The sequence below is a fragment of the Oryx dammah genome, unplaced genomic scaffold (genome assembly GCF_014754425.2).
Source record: "Oryx dammah isolate SB20612 unplaced genomic scaffold, SCBI_Odam_1.1 HiC_scaffold_10, whole genome shotgun sequence".
NCBI lineage: Eukaryota > Metazoa > Chordata > Mammalia > Artiodactyla > Bovidae > Oryx > Oryx dammah.
Genome location: NW_024070194.1, coordinates 21,043,073 through 21,068,241, shown reverse-complemented (window position 1 = coordinate 21,068,241; position 25,169 = coordinate 21,043,073). Strand labels below are relative to the sequence as shown.

At 45.2% G+C, this 25,169-nt stretch overlaps 1 protein-coding gene across 1 annotated transcript; it reads right to left on the bottom strand.

The window, feature by feature from the left end:
• Positions 1–1,092: 1,092 nt before the first annotated feature.
• On the bottom strand, positions 1,093–25,169 carry SUN5 (Sad1 and UNC84 domain containing 5). The gene is made up of 13 exons (XM_040247546.1): positions 25,084–25,169; positions 23,280–23,338; positions 23,019–23,087; positions 21,972–22,038; positions 19,749–19,810; positions 15,023–15,072; positions 13,736–13,770; positions 12,812–12,920; positions 4,588–4,666; positions 3,544–3,659; positions 2,875–3,042; positions 2,285–2,371; positions 1,093–1,224 (listed from the first exon to the last, which is right to left on the bottom strand). The coding sequence occupies exons 1-13, from the start codon at positions 25,167–25,169 to the stop codon at positions 1,093–1,095; spliced, it is 1,119 nt and encodes a 372-aa protein (XP_040103480.1).

Sequence of the window (25,169 nt, the reverse complement as noted above, 5' to 3'; positions counted from 1 at the left end):
AGTCTTTTAAAAAAAGTGTTTGTTTTTGGCTGCACTGGGTCTTCGTTATGGCACACAGGATCTTCCCTTGTGGCGCTCAGGCTTCTCTCTAGTTGTGGCATGCGGGCTCCAGAGTGCGTGGGCTCTGGATGTTGAGGAATGTGGGCTTAGTTGCCCTACGGTATGTGGGACCTTAGTTCCCTGACCAAGGGTTGAACCCATGTCCCCTGCATTGGCAGGTGGATCCTTAACCACTGGACCACAGAAGACCTCTGGACCTCATCGTAGTTTTGATTTGCATTTCCCTAATGATGAGTGATGTTGAATGAGTTGTCAATGTACTTATTGACCATTCGTATATCTTTTTCAGAGAAATATCTGTTCAAACGCTTTGACCATTTTTGAATTGAGTTTTTTTTTTTTGTGTGTGTGTGTGTGTGGTTGAATTTTAGGAGTTCTCCATATATTCTGAATGTTAATCTCTTATCAGATATATGATTTGCAAATACTTTCTCCCATCCTGTGGGTTGCCTTTTTTACTTTGTTGACATTGTCTTTCAATGCACACAATGGGCTAGAAATGTTCACACCTGGAAAAACAGAGGTCCAGAGAGGATGTGTGTTTTGTCTAACGTCACATTGAATCATCTGTGTGATGTTGAAACACTCTGTGATGGTCACAAGAAGGATTTATCATCTCCCACCTCATCTGATACAACAGCCATGATCCTGTCTCTATTGTACAGATGGGGAAACTGAAAGGGCTGGGTCTTGCCCAGGGTCATACTCAGGTCAGTGGTAGAGCTTGACTTGAAACCAGAAGATGAGTCACATATGGGTGTCAGACAGCTTGGAGTTGAATCCTGATGCTGCCATTTGCTAACTGTGACTTCTGGCAAGTCAGTTTTTTTTGCCTGGAGACTTTGTTGTCCCCATCTGTGAGATGGGCCTCATGAGGCTGTTGTGAGGGTGCCTGGGTACCCAGGACGGGATTGATAATTGCTACACTGAATTTCAGACATCAAGTCCTAGGCCACTCTCACTTTTGGGGGCCAAAAGACACTTGGAATTGGGCGTGAAGAATAAACTTTAATCTCTCTTGGGGTGGGGGCTCTAGTTAGGCTGCTCTCTGGGTAGAGTCACAGAGCCATGCACACGTACTCGGTACAGGCAGGTGAAGCGTGGGTTCCCCCAGTTGCTGGATATCTTCACCTTGACGGCCCCAAACGTCCTGGGAGGCTGGTTCTGAAGGAGAGCCACAGACAGGGGCCATCTCACTTCATAGCCCCTGATCTGGCCTGTCCAGAGGAATGTTTGGGAGTGGAAGGAAACCCTCCAATTCCTTAGGTGGAGAAACTGAGGCTCAGAGAGGGGAATGTCCCACAACGACATGGCAAGTCACTCAGGGGCTGGGATGCAAGGGGCTGAGGCTGGAAGATAGCTCGACGGTGATGGGGAATGCATCCCAGCCTTGGGGCCCTGGCACAGGCGTGCTCTGGCACCCTGGGCAAACCACACCCTCTCTGGGCTTGTTTCCGGTCTATAAGAAGAAGAGGGGTAATGTCTGCTTCCCAGGGTTGCCGTGAGCACTGAAGTGAGATCTTGGGGCCAGATGGCTTACCAGCCCTGGGCATACAGTAGGTGCTATGTAAATGCGGCCCCCTCCCCTTCCTCCTCATAGCCCAGAGGGGATGGAGACCAGTGGCCTGTGAGATCTCACTGGATGGTCTCAACCTCCCAGGAAATTACACCAGGGGAAACTGAGGCCCAGAGAGGAAGATAATGGTCTGTGATCACATAGAACTTGTGGTTGGGTCAGGATGTGGGCCAGGGTCGGTCTGATTTCCAAGCCTGGGCATTTTCTCGAGTCTCAGGGCCATTCCAGCAGCCAGCTTCTGGCCATGCTTCTGTCTCCAACTCCCTCTCCTCCAGGCCTCAGCTTCCCCACCTGTAGCTGGACCAGGTGCTGATCACGGGGTCTCCCAGTATGGAGACATTAAGTTCAAAGTCAGTGACCCTGGCCTGACGGGCCCTCCAGCCTAACACCTGCTGTCCCTGGAGGAACCGCAGTGGGCGGGCTTCTCGGTGGGTCAGGGAAATGGAGGTAGATGAGTCTCCTCAGAGTTCCACTCTAGGCCCTAGGCAGTGGCTCCATCACTCTGGGCCTCAGTTTCCTCATCTGTCACGTCAGTTAGTGACAACTGTGCACCTCGGGCTGCTGGGGCATGAAGTGGGGTCCCCTGTAAAGCCCTGCACACAGTCTGTGTTCAGTAGGTGCCCAGCATGGGCAGGGTTTCTCAGGTACCTGGAGCTGGAACATCTGAATGATATTTTCTGGCTGAAACTGAAATGCCCCCAGGAACACCTCCTCCTTGCGGGAGCCTTCCATGCCCTGGAGAATCAGAACCAAGAATAAAGCATCAGGTACAGGCAGGAACTCCAGAAGGTGCTGCCTTCGCCGTCGAGACTTGCACATCTCCCAGGATGGGGAGCTGTCTACCTCTTTGGGCACTGTTCCATTGCAGCACAGGTAAAGGATAGGAGAGAGCATTGGATCGGAAGCCAGAAGGTTAAGGGTCCACTTCTAACCCTGCCGTTGACTCTAGGGTTTGATGTATCCCTGCCCTTTCTCTGAACCTGTTTCCTTTTCAGTAAAATGGGGAGTCAATTATCTTTGAAGACTCAATTGGCTCTGAAAAACTTGGGTTGTAATAGAGTACAGTTTACCCCCTAATCCCAGAAGGCTGTGATCTGACCCTGACCCTGACTATCCCCAGCTTTAACATCCAGTCCCTCTAGGCTTCGTAGATTGTATGGTTTATCACAGTGCCGCGAAAGCTGCCATCACGAGCTGTCCCCTCAGCTAAGCATTGCTGCCAGCTGGGGCATGCTCACATAGATGACGAAGTCCTTGGGGGCGGTGTCCAGGCTGCCCGACAGTGAGATGGTCTTCGGGATGTGCTGCAGGGTCAGGTTGGACAGGTAGACCTTCTGGGCCAGTCGGATGGTCACCTGGCCGCGGTCACCCGAGAAGGCCCAGCAGTTGCCAGGTGTCACGTTAGGCTGGAAGCGGCAGATGCAGTGAAGGTGGATGGTTAAAGAGCAGATTCCTTATCCCAGCCTGGCTTCCCTTGACCTTCTCGGCCTTCCTGGACAAGCCCAGTCCTTCCTGTTTACAAAGCTCTGCTCGAGTACCACCAACTCCAGGAAGCCTCCCTGACAGCAGGCAGCAAAGATGACCCCTCCCCTTAGCCCAGCGCAGTGAGGGTTCCCTGACCTGCAAGACTTGAGGGTTGGGGGAGAGGCCTCTTCCAGTGCCAAAGCAGGCTGTCCTTGCCCCTGGGCCTGTCCCCTACTCCTGCCCAGCACCCCAACTTCTCCCCAGACTACCACCCCCCACCCTATCAATTGTGCCTTTTTTCTGCCTCGGCTCCTCCCTCTCTCTTGTTCAGACTCTGCCCCATGCCCCCACCCTCTGCACTTTCAACCTCTGCCTTCAGCTCCTGCCCCCAGGCCCCTGGCCACACCCCTGCCACTCTCCCCCTGTCCTGCCATTCCTCCTGCCTCGAGGATCACGTCCGGGGGCTGTGCATAGTTCCACAGCCGGATCCAGTTCCAGTAGGAGCAGGCCTTGTCGTGGTTGTATGTGGCTGATGTCTGCTCAAAGTCGATGGAGGCCCCTGTGTGGGAGGTGATGGCAGCGGAAGGGTCGGGGTCGGGGGACTGGGGGAGGGGGGAGGGTCTCAGCTGAGCAGCCCTGGCATCTGCCTGGTGGAGGGAGTCTCACTAGGTGCCAGGGGAACACTTCAGAAGAGTCACTGGTCCTCTCTGGACCTCAGCGTTGTCCTCTGGGATATGGGAGTAACGCAAGTAATAATAATAGTAGTAATGAGAGCATCCGTTTCATGGGGTTGTTGTGAGGTTGAAAGGAGTTAAGACAGCAAACTTTTTCCAGCAGTGCCTGGTGCAATGCAGGCGCTCACTCACTTATATCAGCCTAGTTATTATAACCCAGTTAGTATCACCGTGGCCCTTTTTATAGCCATTTTTCAGAGGAAGAGACTCCAGGTCTGAGAGCTTAGACCGAAGCCCTCTGACACTGCATCTCCTTGGGCCTAGGGGTGCCGGGGGGAGCTGGTGCTGTCTACACCAGGCAGCCCGCCCTGCCCACCCACCTCACCCGCTCCCACGAAGCCCCTCACAGGGGCACCTTTCATATCAGTTCCTGTGGTTTGATATGAAAAACACTTTACCCTCCTTATCAGACCTCAACCCAGCATGCTCCTCCCTACCCCCTATTGCAGCCACTGCTTAATTTTTCAAAGGCATGATTCCTAACTGTAATTAGGCCTGTGGCCAGTCTCCCCTGCACAGACAGGGACAACTCTGTGGACCCCTACATTTGGAGGCGGATGGGTGGATGATGGCCTCCCCTTCCGACCTCAGCCTCTGTGGGAGAAAATGGAAAACTGTAACAAGAACACCAGCTGAGTGGCTGAGGTTAGCAGGATATGCCCCCGGCCAGAGCTGAAATCCATCCTCTGAAGAGTTTCTCAGGAAACTTGGGCTGGGCTGGTTGGTGAGGCAAGGTGGTGGGGAGTCACTCACCTATCGACTTCAGGGCAAAGTCCGGCTTCTCAATGTAATCTCCTTGGATCATCTTTATTATTTTCTGGGTCATTTTTTGCTGCGAAGGCAGAAAACCCAAGCTGTGCACTGGTGTGTTCTTACAGATCACAGTCCACAGCTGTGTTCACACCAGGTGACGAGTGGCCTCAGGACACCTTTTTGTCCCTGCCTGCTGGCCCCTGCCTGGTCCACACACAAGGCTGTCACATGCTATGTTGTGAGGAGGTCCAGAGCCACCCCCGTCCCATCCATGGGGTTTCCTCGGTGCTTTCACACCCTCTGGGATGCACTGTCATACACGCAGGACCAGGAGTCTCAGTCAAGTCCAGGGCAGGGGGCCTAGAGTCAGACAGACCTTTCCTGCTAACGTTCCCTAGGCTAGTTACTGCCCCCGTGCACCCCCCTGCCCCGAGTCTTGGTTTTCTTGTCTATGAAGTGAACGTGTTAATCACTCAGTCCTGTCTGATTCTTTGTGCCCCCATATAGCCCGGCCAGGCCCCTCTGTCCTTGGGATTTCCCAGGCAAGAATAGTGGAGTGAGTTGCCATTCCCACTTCCAGGGGATCTTCCTGACCCAGGGATCGAACCCCGGTCTCCTGCATTGCAGGCAGATTCTTCACTGTGTGAGCCACCAGAGAAGCTGGAACAATAATCACATCCACCTCCTACTCTTGTGAGGATTAGAGCTAAGGCTCATAAAGCTGCGACTATATGTCAGGACTGTCTTCAGGATGTTCATATTTATCCCCTCTCACCAACCCTAGGAGGTATGTACTATTATTGCCCCCATTTTAAAGAGAAGAATATTGAGGCACAAAAAGGTAACTTGTCCAAGGTCACATAGCTAGTGAGAGGCAAACCCGGAAACTCTGGTTCCAGAGTTCAGGTTCTTAACCTCTACATTGCCAGATAAAGATCGCAAAGCATTGAGCACATTTGGTGTTCAATAAATCACTGGCCATTATTCGATTAGACTTTTCACAAGTGTTGCTCAGTCACTAAGTTGTATCTGACTCTTTGTAACCACATGAACTGCAGCATGCCAGGCTCCTCTGTCCTTCACTATCTCCTGGGGTTTGCTCAGATTCTTGTCCATTGAGTTGGTAATGCTACCTAACCATCTCCTCCTCTGCTACCCCCATTCTCCTTTTGCCTTCAATCTTTCCCAGCATCAGGGTCTTTTCCATGAGTTGGCTCTTTGCATCAGGTGGCCAAAGTATTGGAGTTTCAGCTTCAGCATCAATCCTTCCAATGAATATTCAGGTTTGATTTTCTTTAGGATTAACTGGTTGGATCTCCTTGCAGTCTAAGGGACTCTCAAGAGTTCTCCAATATCACAATTCGAAAGCATCAGTTCTTCAGAGCTTATCTTTCTTTATGGTCCAACTCTCATATCCGTACATGACTGCTGGAAAAACCATAGCTTTGACTAGATGGACCTCTGTCAGCAAAGTGATGACTCTGCTTTTTAATATGTTGTCTTGGTTTGTCATGGCCTTTCCTGGTGGTTCAGACGGTAAAGGATCTGCCTGCAATGCGGGAGATGGGTTTGGTCCCTGGTTTGGAAACATTCCCTGGAGAAGGGCTTGGCAACCGACTCCAGTATTCTTGCCTGGAAAATCCCCATGGACAGAGGAGCCAGGCGGGCTATTGTCCATGGGGTCACAAAGAGCAGGACACGACTGAGCAACTAACACTCACAGTTTCATTTTCAGGTCTGTCTCGGCTTTCCTGCCAAGGAGCAAGTTGCAGTCACTGCTTGCAGTGATTTTGAAGCCCAAGAAAACAAAAGCTGTCCCTGCTTCCACTTTTCCCCCTTCTATTTCCCATAAGGTGATAGGACCAGAAGCTGAGATCTTAGTTTTTTGAATGCTGAGTTTCAAGCCAGTTTTTTCACTCTTCTCTTTCACCCTCTTCAAATTCTCTTTAGTTCATCTTCACTTTCTGCCATTACAGTGGTATCATCTGCATTTCTGAGGCTGCTGATATTTCTGCTGGCAATCTTGATCCAGCTTGGGATTCATCTAGCCTGGCATTGCACATGATATACTCTGCATGTAAGTTAAATAAGCAAGGTGACAATATACAGCCTTGTTATACCCCTTTCCCAATTTTTAACCAGTCAGTTGTTTCATGTCCAGTTCTAACTGTTGCTTCTTGATCTCTGTAGAGGTTTCTCGGGAAACAAGTAAGGTGGTCTGGTATTCCCATCTCTTTAGTAATTTTCTACAGTTTGTGATCCACATAGTCAAAGGCTTTAGCATAGTCAATGAAGCAGAAATTGATATTTTTCTGTAATTCCCTTGCTTTCTCTATGACCTAATGAACGTTGGTAATTTGATCTCAGTTCCTGTGCCTTCACGGAGTTCAGTTCAGTTCAGTCACTCAGTCGTGTCCAACTCTTTGTGATCCCATGGACTGCAGCACACCAGGCTTCCTTGTACATCACCAACTCCTGGACCTTACTCAAACTCATGTCCATCAAGTCTGTGATGCCATCCAACCATCTGATCCTCTGCCATCCCCTTCTCCTCCCGCCTTCAATCTTTCCCAGCATCAGGATCCTTGCCAATGAGTCAGTTCTTTGCATCAGGTGGCCAAAGTATTGGAGTTTCAGCTTCAGCATCAGTCCTTCCAATGAATATTCAGGACTGATTTCCTTTAGGATTGACTGGTTGGATTTCCTTGTAGTCGAGGGGACTCTCAAGAGTCTTCTCCAGACTCACAATTTGAAAATATTGATTCTTTGGTGCTAAGCCTTCTTTATGGTCCAACTCTCACATCCATACATGAATACTGGAAAAGCCATAGCTTTGACAAGATGGACCTTTGTTGGCAGAGTAATGTCTCTGCTTTTTAATATGCTGTCTAGGTTGGTCATAACATTTCTTCCAAGGAGCAAATATCTTTTAATTTCATGGCTGTAGTCACAATTTGCAGTGATTTTGGAGCTAAAGAAAATAGTTTCAGAGAGTAGCAGATTGTATTTTCTTAAATGACTGCAGACAGGACTCCTGTTCCTTGCTCTTCCTGCAGTGTGACTTTGACACCCTTCTCATGGACACATGAGACTTCAGTCCCCTCCCTATCCATCTGGGTGAGCCTGTGACTGATGGGAGTGATGCTGTATGACCCGTGGGCTCAGTCCTAAAAGGTGAGCCATCTGCGTTTGGGGGGATGTTCACTTTCTGAAGCCAGTCGCCGTGTTGTAAGGAAGGCCATGCCATACAAAGGGACCACCTATGGGCACTTTAGTCAACAGCCCTCAGTTCCCAGCTGACAGTCAGCATCAACCTCCACACAAGTGAATAAAGATTCCACTAGATGATTCCAAACCCAGATATTGGGTCATCTCTAGCCTTCATGTCTTCCCAGCTGAGGCCCTTGACATCGTGAAGCAGTGGCAAACCATCTCCACTGCATCCTGTCTGAATTCTTGATTCACAGAATCTCTGGACATAATAAAATGGTTGTTTTGCACTACTAAGTTTTAGGATGGTAACTGGGTAACTAGCATAGTAGATAGAGTGCTACAGGGCAGTAATTATACTCTATTTGTTGATGTGGAAACTGAGACTCAGAGAGGTAAGAACTGAGCTCCTAAAGCTAAGAAAAGACATTGCTCATAAAAAGATAAAGATATTGTATTCATAAAATAAGAACAGAATTATTGGAAAAGGAGTACCTAGAGAACAAAGAAAATTGTTAAGAATTCAGAATGTGTTAGCAGAAATGAAAAATTCAGTATAAGTTTTGGTAGATAAAAGGTGAGACTGTTTTTTCAACTGTAGAACAAAGAGATAAAGAGAAAAGTGGGAAGAAAAGAAAAAAAGAAAAATGCAGATGATTAGGAGTTTGACATTCACATAATAGGAGTTTCAAAAATGAGAATAGAGCAACCAGGGCCAGGGATAAATAATCAATTTAATCACAATTAAAGAACATTACTTTCTCTCTCTCTCTTTTAACAATTGAAGTATAGTTGATTTCTATTGTTAGTTTCTGGTATACAGCAAAATGACTCAGGTATACAAACGTATATATATATATTGCAAATTATTTTCCATTATAGGTTATTATAAGATATTAATATAGTTCCCTATGCTATACAGTAGGATCTTATTGTTTATCTGTTTATATATAATGTCTTCTGTGTGCTCAGTTGTGTCTGACTCTTTGCGACCCCTGGACTGTAGCCTTCCAGGCTCCTTTGTCCATGAGATTTCCCAGGCAAGAATACTGGAGTGGGTTGCCATTTCCTCCTCCAGGGCATCTTCCCAAGCCAGAGGTCGAACCCACATCCCTTGAGTCTCCTGCATGGGCAGTCACATTCTCAACCACTGTGCTACCTGGGAAGGTCCCTATTTGTATATAGTGGTGTGTAATGTTAATCCCAAACCCCTAATCTGTCCCTCTCTCCTTTTCCTCTTTGGTAGCCATAAGTTTATTCTCTATGTCTGTGAGTCTGTTTCTGTTTTGCAAATATTGATAAGTCCATTTGTATCATATTTTAAATTCTACATATAAGTGATATCATATGATATTTGTCTTTCTTAAAGAACATTTCTTAAATGTGTTCTTAAAGAACACGTTTCCACATTGAAAGGGTTTCCACATTGAAAGGGTTTCCACATTGAAAGCCAAGTGTGGCTACCTCGTAAGTACATTATTATGACATTTTAGATGTAAGGTAAGATGGTGTAGGGCTTCTAGGTTAGATGTAGTAAGTTACAGAGAACCAATGGTCCCACTAAAAACTAGAAAAAGCCAGATGGTTTGCTAAATCATGTTTTAATACCATCATTGAGCTATGAAAGAAACAGAACCAGATGGACAAAAATTCTAGACAGGGGACAACCACTCTGAAATATGCTGACATTCTTAATCTCTGGGGCATTTGATGATCCTGTGCATGGGTTGAGGATCTGGGGGCAGGGGCTGCTACTGACAAAAGAGAAAGCAGCAAAGTTGTTAGCATTTACATAGAGCAGGTAGGACAGAATGGGACACTTAAGGAGCCTTGACCATGGCTTACTTCCCTCATTGGATGTTAACTGAAAGCCAAGACTATGTAAGAAACTAAAGGGCTGCTCTGAAAGCTTCTGAAAAGCAGAATAAAATTTCCCAGTCTCAGAGTGCTTAATAAACAAAGTCCCTCTGAGGAAGGAGACGCCAAAACAAAGCAAGCAAGAGATTAAAGACTTAGCACAGTGATTCTCCTTATTATATGTCAGAATCACTGAAGGACTTGTTGAAACACAGAAAAGTTGGTTCCCATCCGTAGAGTATGTGATTCGGTCGGTCTGGGTGGGGCCCATTAATTTGAATTTCTAACATTTTTCCGGGTAATGCTGATGCTGCTGAAATGGGGGCCACACTTTGAGAACTGCCGTACTAGAGGAAATGCTGAGTCAGTACTGAGTAGCTACATCTGCTCTTCACTTGAGGGCACTAAACCAATTACAATTACAATGAGCATCCAAGTTTGCCCCTGGCAGAGAAGGCTGCCAATGGGGTCAGAGATTTTGTATCCAAAATTGGAAATTCAAAGTCCAGAAATAAATCCAGATGCCCACAGTCAATTAATCTTTGACAAAGGAGGCGAGGATATACAATAGAGAAAAGAGGTCTCTTCGGCAAGTGATTTTGGAAAACCTGGAAGCCTCATTAAATCAATGAAATTAGAACACACTTTCACACCACACAAAAATAAAGTCAAGATGGTTTAGACTTAAATATAAGACATGACACCATAAAACTCTTAGGGGAGAACATAGGCAAAACATTCTTTAACATAAATCATACCAATCATTTTCTTAGATCAGTCTCCCAAGGCAATAGAAATAAAAGTGAAAAAAAAAAAAAACAAAAAACGAACAAAAACAACCCCCACAAAACCCAAAAGAAAATCCCCTCAAAGCAAATAGAACCTAATCAAATTTATGAGCTTCTGTACATCAAACAAAACCACATACAAAATGAAAAAACAACCTACAGGTTGGGAGAAAATATTTGTAAATAATATGACCAACAAGGGCTTACTTTCCAAAATATACAAACAGCACATACAACTCAACAGCAAAAAACAACCCAATTGGAAAATGAGCAGAAGAGGCATTTCTCCAAAGAAGACAGACCCACAGATGACCAACAGACACATGAAATTATGCTTCAGCATCACTAATTATTAGAGAAATGCAAATCAAAACTACAATGAGGTACCACGTGACACCAATCAGAACGACCATGATTAAAAAGTCTATAAACAAATGCTGGAGAAGGTGTAAAGAGAAGGGGATCTTCTTACACATTTGTGGGAATGGAAAATGGTGCACCCTTTATGGAAAAAAAGTTCCTCACAAAACTAAAAATAGAGTTGCCATAGGATCCTACAATCCCAATCCTGGGCATATATCCAGCAAAACTATAATTCAAAAAGAAACATACACTCCAACATTCGTTGAAGCACTATTTATAATAGCCAAGACATGGAATCAACCTAAATGTCCATTGGCAGATAAATAAATGTGGTAAGTATATACAATGGAATACTACTCAGCCATAAAAAGATGAAACTATGCCATTTGCCGCAACATGGACGGACCTAGAGATTATCATACTAAGTGAAGTCAGAAAGACAAATACTATATAATATCATTTATTGAATCTAAAGTTTGACACAAATGAAGTTATCTACAAAACAGAAGCAGACTCACAGACATAAAGAACAGACTTGTGGTTGCTAAGCGGGTGGAGGAGTTGGGGAGGGAGTTTGGGATTAGTGAATGCAAACCATTATATATAAAATGGATAAACAATAATTTCCTATTGTATAGCTCAGGAAACTATATTCAATATTTTCTGACAAACATATTCGGAAAGTTTGAAAAGAGTGTATATATGTGTAACTGAATCACTTTCCTGTAGAGTAGAAATTAACACAACATTGTACATCAACTATACCTCAATAAAAAATTGAAAACTCAAGAGGCCTCAAACATATGTTCAGTTTTTCCCATCAAGACATTTATCAATTTTTGAAACTGCATGGGCAGGAGACTAGAGGGCTAAGCCAAAAACCTTTGAATAAATCCTATAAAAATTACAACCTAGGTCTGAACCAGTTCAATGCATGTTTGCATAGAAGTGATCAGTATACTTCACCTTCTTACAAAGAGAACTCTACCTAGTTGAAATTATAATTATTTGGAACATCTAGTTTTTTTTGTAAAAAATTGCCCAGAAAACACTAAAAAATTACCAGATATGAAAAGACAAAACCATAAGATTGATACGCCAAGAAAAAATAGGCAATATGAGATCGTAGATGATCCAGGTATTAGATTTAGCAGACAAGGATTTAAAAATAACTGTGACCAACATGTTAAATAAAATAAAGGAAAAGATGGACAATATAGATGAAATATTGGAGAATTCCACCATAAAATTAAAATCTATGAAAAACAATCAAATGTATATTCTAGAACTAGACAATGCAATATATAAAATTAAGAACTTAATGGAAATGTTTAGCAGTAGATTGGATAGAGCAGACTATAGGATTATTAGTGAACCTGAAGAAATATGAACAGAAAGCATCAAAAGAATGAAAAAACAAGTAAACAAGGAAAAAATACAAGAATAATATGGAAAACACTCTGGAGATTAAGATAGTTATAATTGGTGTCTCAGGAGAGGTGATAGATAATGGGTTAAAAACAATGTTTTAAGGAATAATAGCTAATAATTTTCTGAAACTACTGAAAAAGATCAACTCATAGAGTCAGTAAGTTCAAGAATCCCCAAGCAGGTTAAATATAGAACACTGGAGATAAAAAGAATATCCTACAAACTTAGGGATGGGAACAGACCACATTCAAAGGATAAATAATAACAGTGATATTAGACTTCTCTAAAGCAATAGTATAAACTAGAACACAATAGTGGAATTCTTTCAAAATCCTCAGGGGAAATTTTTCCTATCTATAATTCTATACCCAACCAAACTATCAACAAGTGCAAGGTTAGAATAAAGATGTTTTCAAACATACAAGTTCTAAAAAAAAAAAATTAATATATACCTCTTATTTTACTCTTTCCCAGGAAGTTATTTGGGCATATGTTCCACTAAAACTTGGGATATGAGGAGCTGGATATCAAACAGAGAAGTCAGGTGTTTCGGGGCAGAATGGCTAGCCACTCACCTCATCAGACATGGCTTCCATCTCTTGGAGCTTGGTGATGAGCTGGTTCAAGTGACCTCGGAGGTCCTGGATTTCCCCAGTATGATGCCTCACCTTCTCTTGGTACATCCTTATGGGGAGGGAATGAGAACAGAGAGCGACTGATTTGTGATGCTCCTACTATTACCCTCAGCTTCTACCTCTGCCAGTCAGCACAAAAAGAACTAGCTTCATATCTTCCCACTCTCATGGGCCCATCCCTGGACCTACCCCCCACATTCTTATCTCTAAGAATTTAGAGCAATGAGCATTACTCATGCCCTTACTTCTGCTTGGACTATCTAACTATCCTTAAACCCAACTCATTCCTTCTGAATATTTGAGTTTTTTTTTTTTTTCATTTAACGATGCTGCCATGGGTGTATCTTGGTTAAAATTTCTTCTCAGCTACCATTTGCTGGGGGTTTCCCAAGTGGCTCAGTGGTAAAGAATCCAGTTGCCAAGCAGGAGACATGAGTTCTTTCCCTGGATTGGGAAGATCCCCCTGGAGAAGGAAATGGCAACTCACTCCAGTGTTCTTGCCTGGGAAATCCAATGGACAGAGGAGCCTGGCAGGTTATAGTCCATGAGGTTGCAAAGAGCCAGACGTGATTTATGACTAAACAACAATAACAACCAAAACCATCTGCTGAACACTAACTATGGGTCAGGAACTATTCACGACATCTTCTTTAATATCCATAATTACCAAGAACAAGTTGGGTGTTATGCTTTATTTCATAAAGGAGAAGTGAAGTGTCTTGCATAAGTTTAGCCAGGTAGGAGGTATGGGAGCTGGGATTTAAGCCCAAGTTGTTCTGGCAGACCCCATATTCTTAGCCAGTAGATCTTGGCTATAGCTCTGGTTTTAGGTAACAATAGGACTATTTAGCAGATTCTTCTTACCTCAGGCTCTGCAGTGGACTATCTATGCTGTCTTCCTGGTGGGATATTGAGGAAAGCAAGGGATCTCGTTCAGATGGCCCTAATCTAGGCCCAGTAGAATTTCATCAATCCATCCTCCCACAATCATACATCCATCCATTCATCCACTTTCCTAATTTTTCCACCTGCCATCCATTCAAAATCCAATTTACCCTCCTTTTTGTTCATTCATCTGCATACACTTCCATCAAACATCCCACCCATCTACCATCCTATTCATCCTGCTTTCCCATCCATCTGCTCCTTCATTTATCCAGTCTTTCTTATCCATCCACCTTACCTTATCCATTGACCCTTTCATCAGTCTATGCATGCATGCATCCATCTACCCTCCTATCTATCCACTGTCCCACTCAGCTATCCATTCATCTATCTATCCATCCATCCAGTTACTCACCCTTATCCCATCTTCCCTCCCATCCATCCACTCTCTCACCTGTACCTTCTTCCATTCATTTGTCCATCTATCCCACTATCCATTTCCCGCATCCTTACATCCATCCCTTCCATCCTGCCTCCAGTCACATGCCCATCTGGCCATCTAAATGTCCAGAATTGATCACGTTTGCCTTGTACCAGGCATTGAGGTGAACATTGCTGGAGCGAATCAGATCTGACTCTGTCTTCAAGGACTCTCATTACAGTTGGGGAAGCAGTTATGATTACAGAAGATTGTGGAAGAAGAGAGGGGAATGTGACCACCTCTGCTCAGGTATTTCTGGAGGAGAGGGAAGCATATGATGGAGTTCATAGGGGAGAAGAAGAGAGGGAAGGACAGGTTCATCAGATCGCTTCTCTCTAGGCCTTCTGAGACTCTGCTGTCCTCAGACAGGGAGCTCTGGCCACTGATTTCTCTTCCTTCTTCTCCAGGAACCACAAAGTAAAGGTCTCATCTCATTTGAACAAAAGAACGAACTGCCTTGAGTAGAGAGAGCAATGTGGTCTTTGGCCACACCATCCCATTTTAGGTGGGGGCCTTGATAATGGGAAGATGGGTCACCTCTGGGAATCAGTGACAGGAGAGGATCCTGGAGGAGGCACTATGCACCTGGTCCTTGAAAGTCACATTTTGACAGGAGAGATGGTTCCAGGTGGGGAACAAGACAAAGGCAGAGATTTGTATCTGGAATGAGTCAGCAACTGAGTAGGGTCCAGAGGTGGTAAGAGGGTGAGGAACTTATGAAGGTGACATTGACTGGTTGGGGTGACGCCAGTCAGGGGTGGGGCCTGAAGAGAGTACGCACTCACCTGCCAGATGTCCATTTTGGATGGTAAGTGCACAGAAAACATCCAAAATCCTGTAGGGGTGGGGGAATGAGAATGAGCATTTAAGATGAAAGCTTAAGAGCTTACATCTTAGGCTTTGGAGTTAAAACTTCTAGATTCAAATCCAAGCCTTGCCACTTCCTAGCATTGTGCAGTTTTGGGAGAAGTTACTTAATCCCTCTATACATCAGTTTACTCCTCTGTAAAATGGGAATAACAGTAAAATCCACTCCATGATCCAATGATATCATATATGCAAATCAGCTCACATAAACCAAGTAATCTATGTTTCCTCTTCCTCTCCAGTCTTAATCCTACTGGGGATAATTGGCAAAAAGAAGGAAAGGGGGTGGTCTCCTTTGCATTTTATGATTTCTATGCTGTCTGAAATCTCATTATTCAAGTCATTATTAAATACCTTTAAAATCTATTTGTTGTTTTAAAATAGAACAGAATGGAACTTCAAAGAAAAGAATGGAACTTCCTCAATCTGATAGAAGTTGTTTATGAGCCACAGCTATCATCATGCTTAATGGTGAAATACTGGAGGTTTTCTTCCTAAGGTCAGAAGTAAGACAAGGTGTCTGTTCTTAAAATTTCTTTTCTTTTGTTTTGATCCTATGAAGCTTGCAGGATCTTAGTTCCCTGACCAGGGATTGAACCCAGGCCTTGGCAGCAAAAGCACCGAGTCCTAACCACTGGACCACCAAATAATTCCCTGCTCTTGCTATTTCTATTTAACATTATTCTGGTGATTTGAGCCAGGTCAATTAGTTAAGAAAAAGAAATAAAATGCAGATGACATAATGTTGCATATAGAAATCTTAAAGTATCCAAGACTGGGTGTCTTGCCCAGTGTTAGCAGTAACACATGAGTTCAGCAAGGTTGTAGGATACAAGATCAGTACACAACAATCAGTTGTGCAAATGATCTTTGACAACAAGTGCTTGAACTGTGGAGTCCACTTATATGCAGATATTTTTCAGTAGATAAACAGTTGGCTCTCCGTGTTGGAGGGTTTCACATTTGCAGATTCAACCAACTGCTTATTGAAATTTCCACCCTCAGCTGGTCAAATCTGCAGATGCAAAACCTTCATGTAAGAGAGCTGATTGTATTCATTGACCTTGGTATATATAAGGGCTCCTGGAGCCAGTCCCTCGAGGATATGGTATTTCTAAACACTGCTGCTGCTAAGTTGCTTCAGTCGTGTCCGACTCTGTGCGACCCCATAGACGGCAGCCGACCAGGCTCCTCCGTCCATGGGACTTTCCAGGCAAGAGTACTGGAGTGGGATGCCATTGCCTTCTCCGATTTCTAAACACTGGCAATAAATAATATGAATAAATTATTCATTATTATTCTTATTGTAATTAAGAAAATCCCATTTATAACAGAATCTCAAAGAATAAAATAGTTAGGAATAAGTTTAACAATTGCCAAACTATAAAGAGGTATGGAGAAGGCAATGGCAACCCATTCCAGTACTCTTGCCTGGAAAATCCCATGGACAGAGAAGCCTGGTAGGCTACAGTCCACGGGGTCGCAAAGAGTTGGACACGCCTGAGCGACTTTGTTAGAGGTACAGAGTTACCCATCAGTAATGGAAAGACAACCCAGTGCTCAGGGACTGGGAGCTTAACACTGGCCAGGTGACAGCCTTCCCCAGATGCATATGCGGTTCAATGCAGTCTACATCGAAATCCCAACGCTCGCTTCAGAAGAAATGAAAAAGTCGATCCTAAAATCCATATTGTAATGTAAGGGATCCATAATAGCCAAAACAATCTTAAAAAAAACACACACACACACACACACACAAAGTCGGAGGACTTGCACTTCTAGATTCCAAAACTTACTATAAAGCAACCAATCCAGGGATACTAGCAAACATAAAGACATATAGGTCAATGGAGTAGAACTGAAAGTACAGGAATACATCCTCATATTTATGGTCAGTTGATTTTCATTAAAGGTGCCAGACAATGCAAGGGAGGAAAGAATAGTCTTTTCAGTAAATGGTGCTGGAACAACTGTATACCTACATTCAAAAAATAAAGTTGGTCCCTCACCTCACACTATATACAAAAATTAACCAAAAAAATGAACCATAGACCTAAATGTAAGGGCTAATATTATAAAATTTTAGAATAAAACGCGGGAGTAAATCCTCATCACTTTGGGTGAGGCATTAGTTTCTTAGCTATGACACCAAAAGCACATATCACAAAAGAAACGAGATAAATCAGACTTAATCAAAACATACAATTGGCCTTAATCAAAAGACTCCATCAAGAAGGATAACCCACAGAATAAGAGAAAACATTTGCAAATCACATATCTGATAAGGGACTTTTGTTTTCCAACTATATAAGGGATTTTTAGAACTCAGTAATAAAAAGTCCATTCTGAAGGAGATCAGCCCTGGGATTTCTTTGGAAGGAATGATGCTAAAGCTTAAACACCAGTACTTTGGCCACCTCATGCAAAGAGTTGACTCATTGGAAAAGACTCTGATGCTGGGAGGGATTGGGGGCAAGAGGAGAAGGGAACGACAGAGGATGAGATGGCTGGATGGCCTCACTGACTCGATGGATGTGAGTCTGAGTGAACTCCAGGACTTGGTGATGGACCGGGAGGCCTGGCGTGCTGAGATTCATGGGGTAGCAAAGAGTCAGACACAACTGAGCGACTGAACTGAACTGAACTGAACTGAATAAAAAGTCAAATAATCCAATTTAAAAATGGGCAAAAATCTGCATAGACCTTTCTCCAAAGATGATATCCAAATGGCCAATAAGCACAAAAAAAGATACTTAATATCATTAGTCATTCAGTTCAGTTCAGTTCAGTCGCTCAGTCGTGTCCGACTCTTTGCGACCCCATGTATAGTCATTAGGGAAATGAAGTAAAAATTGCCATGAGATGTCACTTTGCATGCCCTGCTGCTGCTGCTAAGTCACTTCATTAGTGTCTGACTCTGTGCGATCCCACAGACGACAGCCCACCAGGCTCCTCTGTCCCTGGGATTCTCCAGGCGAGAATACTGGAGTGGGTTGCCATTTTCTTCTCCAATGCAGGAAAGTGAAAAGTGAAAGTGAAGTTGCTCAGTCGTGTCTGACTCTTCGAGACCCCATGGACGGCAGCCCACCAGGCTCCTCTGTCCATGGGATTTTCCAGGCAAGAGTACTGGAGTGGGTTGCCATTGCCTTCTCCTTGCACGCCCTAGGATGCCTAGTAGAAAAGACAGACAGCAATGATCGGAATCCCCATGCATTGCCAGTGGGAATGTAAAATGGTGTAGCCATTTGGAAGAGAAGTTTGGCAATTCCTCAGATAGTTATTCATAGAGTAAGCAAATGACCCATCAATTCTATGCCTAGGTACAATATATACCCAATAAAACTGAAAACACGTGTCCACACAAAAATACTACAGGAATGCTCACAGCAGGATTTTCAGTAATAGTCCCAAAGTAGAAATAACCCTGCTGCTGCTACTGCTGCTAAGTTGATTCAGTCGTGTCCGACTCTGTGCGACCCCATAGATGGCAGCCCACCAGGCTCCCTCGTCCCTGGAATTCTCCAGGCAAGAATACTGGAGTGGGTTGCCATTTCCTTCTCCAATGCAGGAAAGTTAAAAGTAAAAGTGAAGTTGCTCAGTCGTGTCCGACTCTTCACGACCCCATGGACTGTAGCCCACCAGGCTCCTCCGTCCATGGGATTTTCCAGGCAAGAGTACTGGAGTGGGTTGCCACTGCCTTCTCCTAGAAATAACCCTAATATCCATCAACTGATGGAGGATAAACAAAATATGGCTTATCTACACAATGGATTTTCAGCCACAAAATGTAACGAAATGCTTGTGTATACTACAGTATGGATGAACTTTGAAAACACTGTGAGTGAAAGGAAACGAAAGGCAACATATTGCATGATTCTGTTTATATGAAATGTCCACATCAGGCAAACTCATAAACTCAGAAAATAGATTAATGGTTGCTTAGGTGTAAGGGAAGGGGTTATGGAGAATGACTGCCAGGGACTGGGAAGTTTCTTTCTCTGGCAGTGAAAATACTGGAATTTAATAGCAGTGATGGATGTACTACTTTGTGAATGCATTAAAAATTGCTGAATTATACACTTAAAATGGTATGATTTATGGTGTATGAAGTACACCTTAATAAAGGTATTATTTTAAAAAGCCTTATCTGTTGGATTATGTTGTCCAGGAATTTCTAATTTCCTAGGAAATTCTCTTCCTTCCCTCTCCCTCAACCCCCACCTGGTGGTGTATTTAAGTAGAAGGAGGAGATTTCTTTGCTTGAGAAAGCAAAGCTGCAATGTGAGAGGTGGTGGTGTTGGCTGGAAGGAAGCCACAAAAACCGAGAGAGAAAGAGAGAGGGAGAAAGAGGGAGGGAGGGAGAGGGAAAAGAAGACGAGGAAGAATAAGAATATTATATAATACAGTTTGGGGAGAACCTTACAGTTTTCAAAGTTTTTCTTAGCTTTCAAACATTTTCCTTGGACATCATTTTATCCTCACAGCAACACTCATTAGACAGATGAGGGTCCTGGGGTTCCCAGAGGGACAGTGTTGGGCACAGTGTCACACAGTTGGGGCCACAGCTCTTTCCCTCCCCAGGATGGGCACGAGCCCAGGGTTAGGTACCTCCACCTGGAATGGGAAAGGGCCCTGGACACGTACCAAAAGCACAGAGGATCAGAACTCCTGCTTTTTCTATCAGCTTGTGGATGAACAGCTTGTATCTGTAAGACAGAGAAGTGATGGTCAAGGTGAGGCAGGGCTTTGCACAGGTTGGACAGTCTCAGCCTGGCCCTTGCCCTGAAAGCACCCCAAGAAGCACATTTCTTATGCGGGCCATGACGCTCTCTCCAAGATGCTGGCCATGTCCTGCAGCTCCACAGCATCTCCGAGGAAAGAAAGTCCTTAGCCCAGTATCTCTGGCCATCAGAGACCAACTCATAGTGTTCACCCACATCCTCCTCACTCTCTCCCTCCATTTACATGCTGTTTGCCCCTTTCCAGCTTCTCCCCCAGTAAATGCATCCTTCAGGGCTTAGTTTAAGGGTGCCCTCTGCCTACAAGCTCCAGACTCAACACCCTCAGCTTTGTTGCTGTTGTTACAGTCGCTAAGTTGTGTCTAACTCTTTGCGACCCCATGAACTGCAGCATGCCAGGCTTCTCTGTCCTTCATTGCCTCCCTGAGTTTGCTCAACTCATGTCCATTGAGTCAGTGATGCCATCCAACCATCTCATCCTCTGTCACTCCCTTCTCTTTTTGCCTTCAATCTTTCCCAGCATCAGGGTCTTTTCCAATGAGTCAGCACTTTGCATCAGGTGGCCAAAGTATTGGAGTTTCAGCTTCAGCATCAGTCCTTCCAATGACTATTCAGGGATGATTACCTTGCTGTCCAAGGAACTCTCAAGAGTCTTCTCTAGCACCACAGTCTGAAAGCATCAATTCTTTGATGCTCAGCCTTTTTCAAGGTCCAACTCTCACATCCATTCGTGACTTTGACTAGATGGACCTTTGTTGGCAAAGTGACATCTCTGCTTTTTAATATACTGTCTAGGTTTGCCATAGCTATTCTTCCAAGGAGCAAGGGTCTTGTAATTTCATGGCTGCAGTCACCATCGGCACTGATTTTGGAGACCAAGAAAATGAATTCACTCACTGTTTCCACTGTTTCCCCATCTATTTGCCATGAAGTGATAGGACCAGATGCCATGATTTTCGGTTTTTGAATGTTGAGTTTGAAAGCCATCTTTCACCTTCATTAAGAGGCTCTTTAGTTCCTCTTCACTTTCTGCCATTAAAGTGGTATCATCTGCACATCTGAAATTGTTGATATTTCTCCTAGCAATCTTGATTTCAGCTTGTGATTCATCCAGCCCAGCATTTCACATGATGTACACTGCATAGAAGTTAAATAAGCAGGGTGACAATATACAGCCTTGATGTATTCCTTTCCCAATTTTGAACCTGTCTGTTGTTCCATGTCTAGTTCTAACTGTTGCTTTTTGTCCTGCATACAGGTTTCTCAGAAGGCAGGGAATGTGGTCTTGTATTCCCATCTCATTAAGAATATTCCACAGTTTGGTGTCTGTCTTCTCCACACATGGGAGCTCATGTGTGGTGGAGCCAAGGCTGGGCCCAGAGAAGGCATTATAGAGATGTTTCAGTCTTCCCTGGTGGTCCAGTGGCTAGGAATCTACCTCCCAATGCAAGGGACACAGGTTTGATCCCTGGTCCAGGAAGATTCCACACGCCACGGGGCAACTAAGCCCTTGCACCACAACTACTGAAACCTGTGAGCCCTAAAACCCAAGCTCTGCAACAAAAGAAGCCAGTGCAACGAGAAGCTCATGAATCCCAACTAGAGAGTAGCCCGCCCTCGCCACAGTTACAGAAATCCCGCACCCAGAGCAAAGACACAGCGCAGCCAGAAATAAATAAGAAATGCTTAGAATGTAAAATTTAAATGCACAAATGGAGTGGAAGCTCTGCAGGAATTCAGAGGTATTTTGCATGGGCAGGAAATGAAAAGGGAAAGAATGGAGCAGACATTTCAGGCAGGAAGAACAGCCTGTGTAAACCTATGCAGGTGGGAAGAGGTATAGTGGGTCCAGGGAGTGAGAATCCTAGCCATGCTGGCCCAATGGCTCTATTGCAGAAAGCAGAAAAAGGGGAGCTGGGAAAGGAAGGGTGAGGCAAGATTTCAGAGGGCTATAGCCTGAGGTGCTGGAGTGATAGGGAGCCACAGTGGATTCTGGGGTGAGGGATCTGGTATAAACCAGATATGATATAGCTTATCTGAGGAGGGGTCCAAGCCAGTGATGGAGTTGCCATGATCACCAGCACAGAGTTCCAGTCCCCATAACCCTCCCGCTCCTGCCCCAGCTCACCTGCAAGTGTTGAACAGAACCTGGTGAGCCCGAGTCCTCAGGAAGCAGGCCAGGCAGGTGATCCAGGCTGTGGAGGAGACAGCAGAGCAGTGAGCAGCTACATCCTCCTTCTTATCCTATGACAACTCACAGGGAGAGACCCTGTTGCTGGGAGACCCTCTCAATTTGCTAGTTGAGCCCAGGACAGTTATTTGAGCTACTTATAGGTAAGCATCATCTTGGACTGAGTATTAGAACTACAAACCCACCAGTGACTGGCAGGTGCTAAATACTTAAAAGTGACTCAGGAGCAAGAAAAGTTTGAGATGTCCCTGCCAGTGTCTATTCCCAGACACGGAAAGCTTCTCAGTAAAGAGTGCTTGTCTGGCTCATTCCTGAGTGCCCACTATTGTGGTGCATGAAGCTAGGCAAAAAGTATAGGCTCAGAATGGGTGCATAGGTGGGAGGAGGCATGGATACATGGAAGAATGGTTAAGAGAATGGCTTAGAAAAGAGGTGATTAGGAAGATGGATGAGAGGATGGGAGAATGAGAGACGGGATGGAAGGGTGGATGGGTAGATGACTGGATGGATGTGAATGGTAACAAAAGTATGAGTGTATTGGTGGATGACTCAGTGAAGGGCTTGGATGGATGGATGAACTAATGGGGTGTATGGATATTCCAACAGATGGATAACAGACAGATGGTTGGATAAATGACTGAGTGGATGAATAGCGGAGGTGTGGCCGGAGGAACACAGAAGACTGATTTTTAGGGTGTGGTCAGAACCATGTCCTCAGAGTGAGGGTGAGTTACATGGAACCATTTGCATGAGTTCAGGGGCCAGGCTAGTGGCAGAATGGGGGAGGGCTGGCAGTTAGCTGCTCCTCCAAACAGCAGATCTCCCTCCCAGCCCCTCCTTCCAGCTGTCATTCCTCGCTGGAATGACACCCCTGACACCTCTGAAGGGGAGACCTCCAGAGCTCCACCTGCAGCCCAGCTTGAGGCTGGGCCCTCTTCCCAGGCCCACGCTGATGGCCAAGGCAGCTCTTCAGTGTATACGTACACATGCATTCCAGCAGGCACTGGGTCAGGCCTGGGGCATTGATGCGGACAGGCAACAGGAAGGCATCACCTGCAGAGAGCACAGGGCTGTCACGTCACTGCCAGCCTCTGGGACAAGGCACCCGCAGACATCGCAGGAGCATCCCTACCCCCTGCCCTGCCCCTTGCTGGGGGACCCTGGGTTGCCCACTTGACATCTCTGAGCTTCAGCCCCTCACTGCCCACAAAGACCCCAGGGCTCCCCTCTGCCCTCCCTTCTCACTTGTGTTTGACAAAGGCGCCTCTGTCATCCTGCAGATGTTCCGGCCTCGTTGGATGATCCTGGCAACAACAAGATTCACAGTTGTATTTTACAGTTCACAGGGAGCATGGCGTCTCCATGTTCCAGATGGAGAAACTGAATTGCTGCAAAGTTTGCTCAAGACCACAAGGCTGAGGATCAGGGATAGACCGAGGTGTGGCTGACCCTCAGCGCAGGCTCTTCAGAGGAAAGGACACAGTTTGCTGTGGCAGTCACGGGTGGTTGTCATCCAAAAGCCACTCCTTCCTCTTACTGGCAGAAGACTGATTTTGGTTCCTTGTCTCCTTCTCCCCCGAATGATTTAGGTGGATCTGATTGGTTTCTGATTGTTGCTGTCTCAGTCCCCTTGCTGTTGGCTCAAGGATGGGAAAGTCTGCAGGGGTGAGCTGCAGGGTAGATAAAGGGGTCTGGGACTTGGGGAGAAGGTTTTATCATTGCTAAACTGAGACCCACAAGAGGCAACACCCTCCTCTCTGTTCGCATATGGCCATGCTTCTGTGCAACCCCCGGGATGGTGGTAGCCACCTTGTGACCACAAGAGGAGGCCAAAAGGGAGAGCAAAAAAGATGGCAGGAACCGGAGGTGTGGCTGGCACTGCAGAACCTCAGAGTTAACATTCTCTGGAGCCATCCATACCTGGGGATCTTTTGGCATGTGAGATAAATTTTCTTTAATTAAAAAATTTTTTTAAATTGAAGTATTGTACAATATTTTATGTTACAGGTATATGATATAATGATTAATAACTTTAAATGTATATTCCATTTATAGTTATTATAAAATATTAGCTATATTCCCTGCCAGGTACATTTTTCTTTATTTCTAAGGTAACGGTCTCTAATAGCTCACTTGGTAAAGAATCCGCCTGCAATGCAGGAGACCCTGGTTTGATTCCTGGGTCGGGAAGATCCACTAGAGAAGGGATAGGCTACCCACTCCAGTATTCTTGGGCTTCCCTTGTGGCTCAGCTGGTAAAGAATCCACCTGCAATGTGGGAGACCTGGGCTCGACCCCTGGGTTGGGACGATCGCCTGGAGAAGGGGAAGGCTGCCCACTCCAGTATTTTGGCCTGGAGAATCCCATGGGGTCGCAAAGAGTCAGACACGACTGAACGACTTTCACTTCACATCCACGTCAATGGTCTCTAAACTTTTATACTCCCAACATTTTATATATATGTATTATATATATATTTCTCCAAGTGGACTGATATATTATTTACCCTTTCAAATGTATAGGCTTTATTTACACCTTCCTGAGGAATATAAATTAAAAAAGAGGATGAGCTAAAGAAAATACATACTGAAGTTCTAATAGCATTCTCCTTACCCCGGTATGATTGTTCTGTATACCCTCCTCTAGGGATAGACAGCTGTTCTGGGGCCCAGAGGTAGGCACTGTTTTGAGTTGGAACTTCTACCACCTGCAAGTAGAGGCCTCCTACAGATAGAGATGGCAGAGAGGCGTGCTTTCTTGTTTACTATCTGTCTCCCTCGTGGGAGCTCCATGGGGGCAGGGAGCACGGCCAGCTGGTGTAACACCATCGTCCCAGCACTCTGCCCAGTGCCTGGCCCACAGCAGGTGCTCAGTGAACACGTGCTGAGTGGACACTCCTCCACTCCCTGGCTGAAAGCCACTGTCCAGCCTCTCTGACTTCAGGTGCTGTGTCTGTAGGCGCAGCTGCTAATGCCAGCTGGCTTCCAAGAAAGGGCTGAGGGGCGGTGTTTTATAAGGGCTGTGCAGAGGGAGAGGCTGCTCTTCTCACCTCCTGGGCCTGGCCTCCCTGGGGACGTGGGCCACATTTTCGGGTTGGTCACACGAGTCCCCGGGGTTCCTTGAGGACCGGGGCAT

What these genes read in the sequence shown, in the direction of transcription:
- SUN5 (XM_040247546.1), bottom strand. Translation starts at nt 25,169, where the DNA reads ATGCCCCGGTCCTCAAGGAACCCCGGGGACTCGTGTGACCAACCCGAA. An exon ending in CTTTGCCCTGAAGTCGATAG is followed by an intron (nt 3,660 to 4,587) that starts GTGAGTGACTCC and finishes CCTCCCACACAG; the next exon opens with GGGCCTCCATCGACTTTGAG. An exon ending in CCAAGGACTTCGTCATCTAT is followed by an intron (nt 2,372 to 2,874) that starts GTGAGCATGCCC and finishes CTGATTCTCCAG; the next exon opens with GGCATGGAAGGCTCCCGCAA.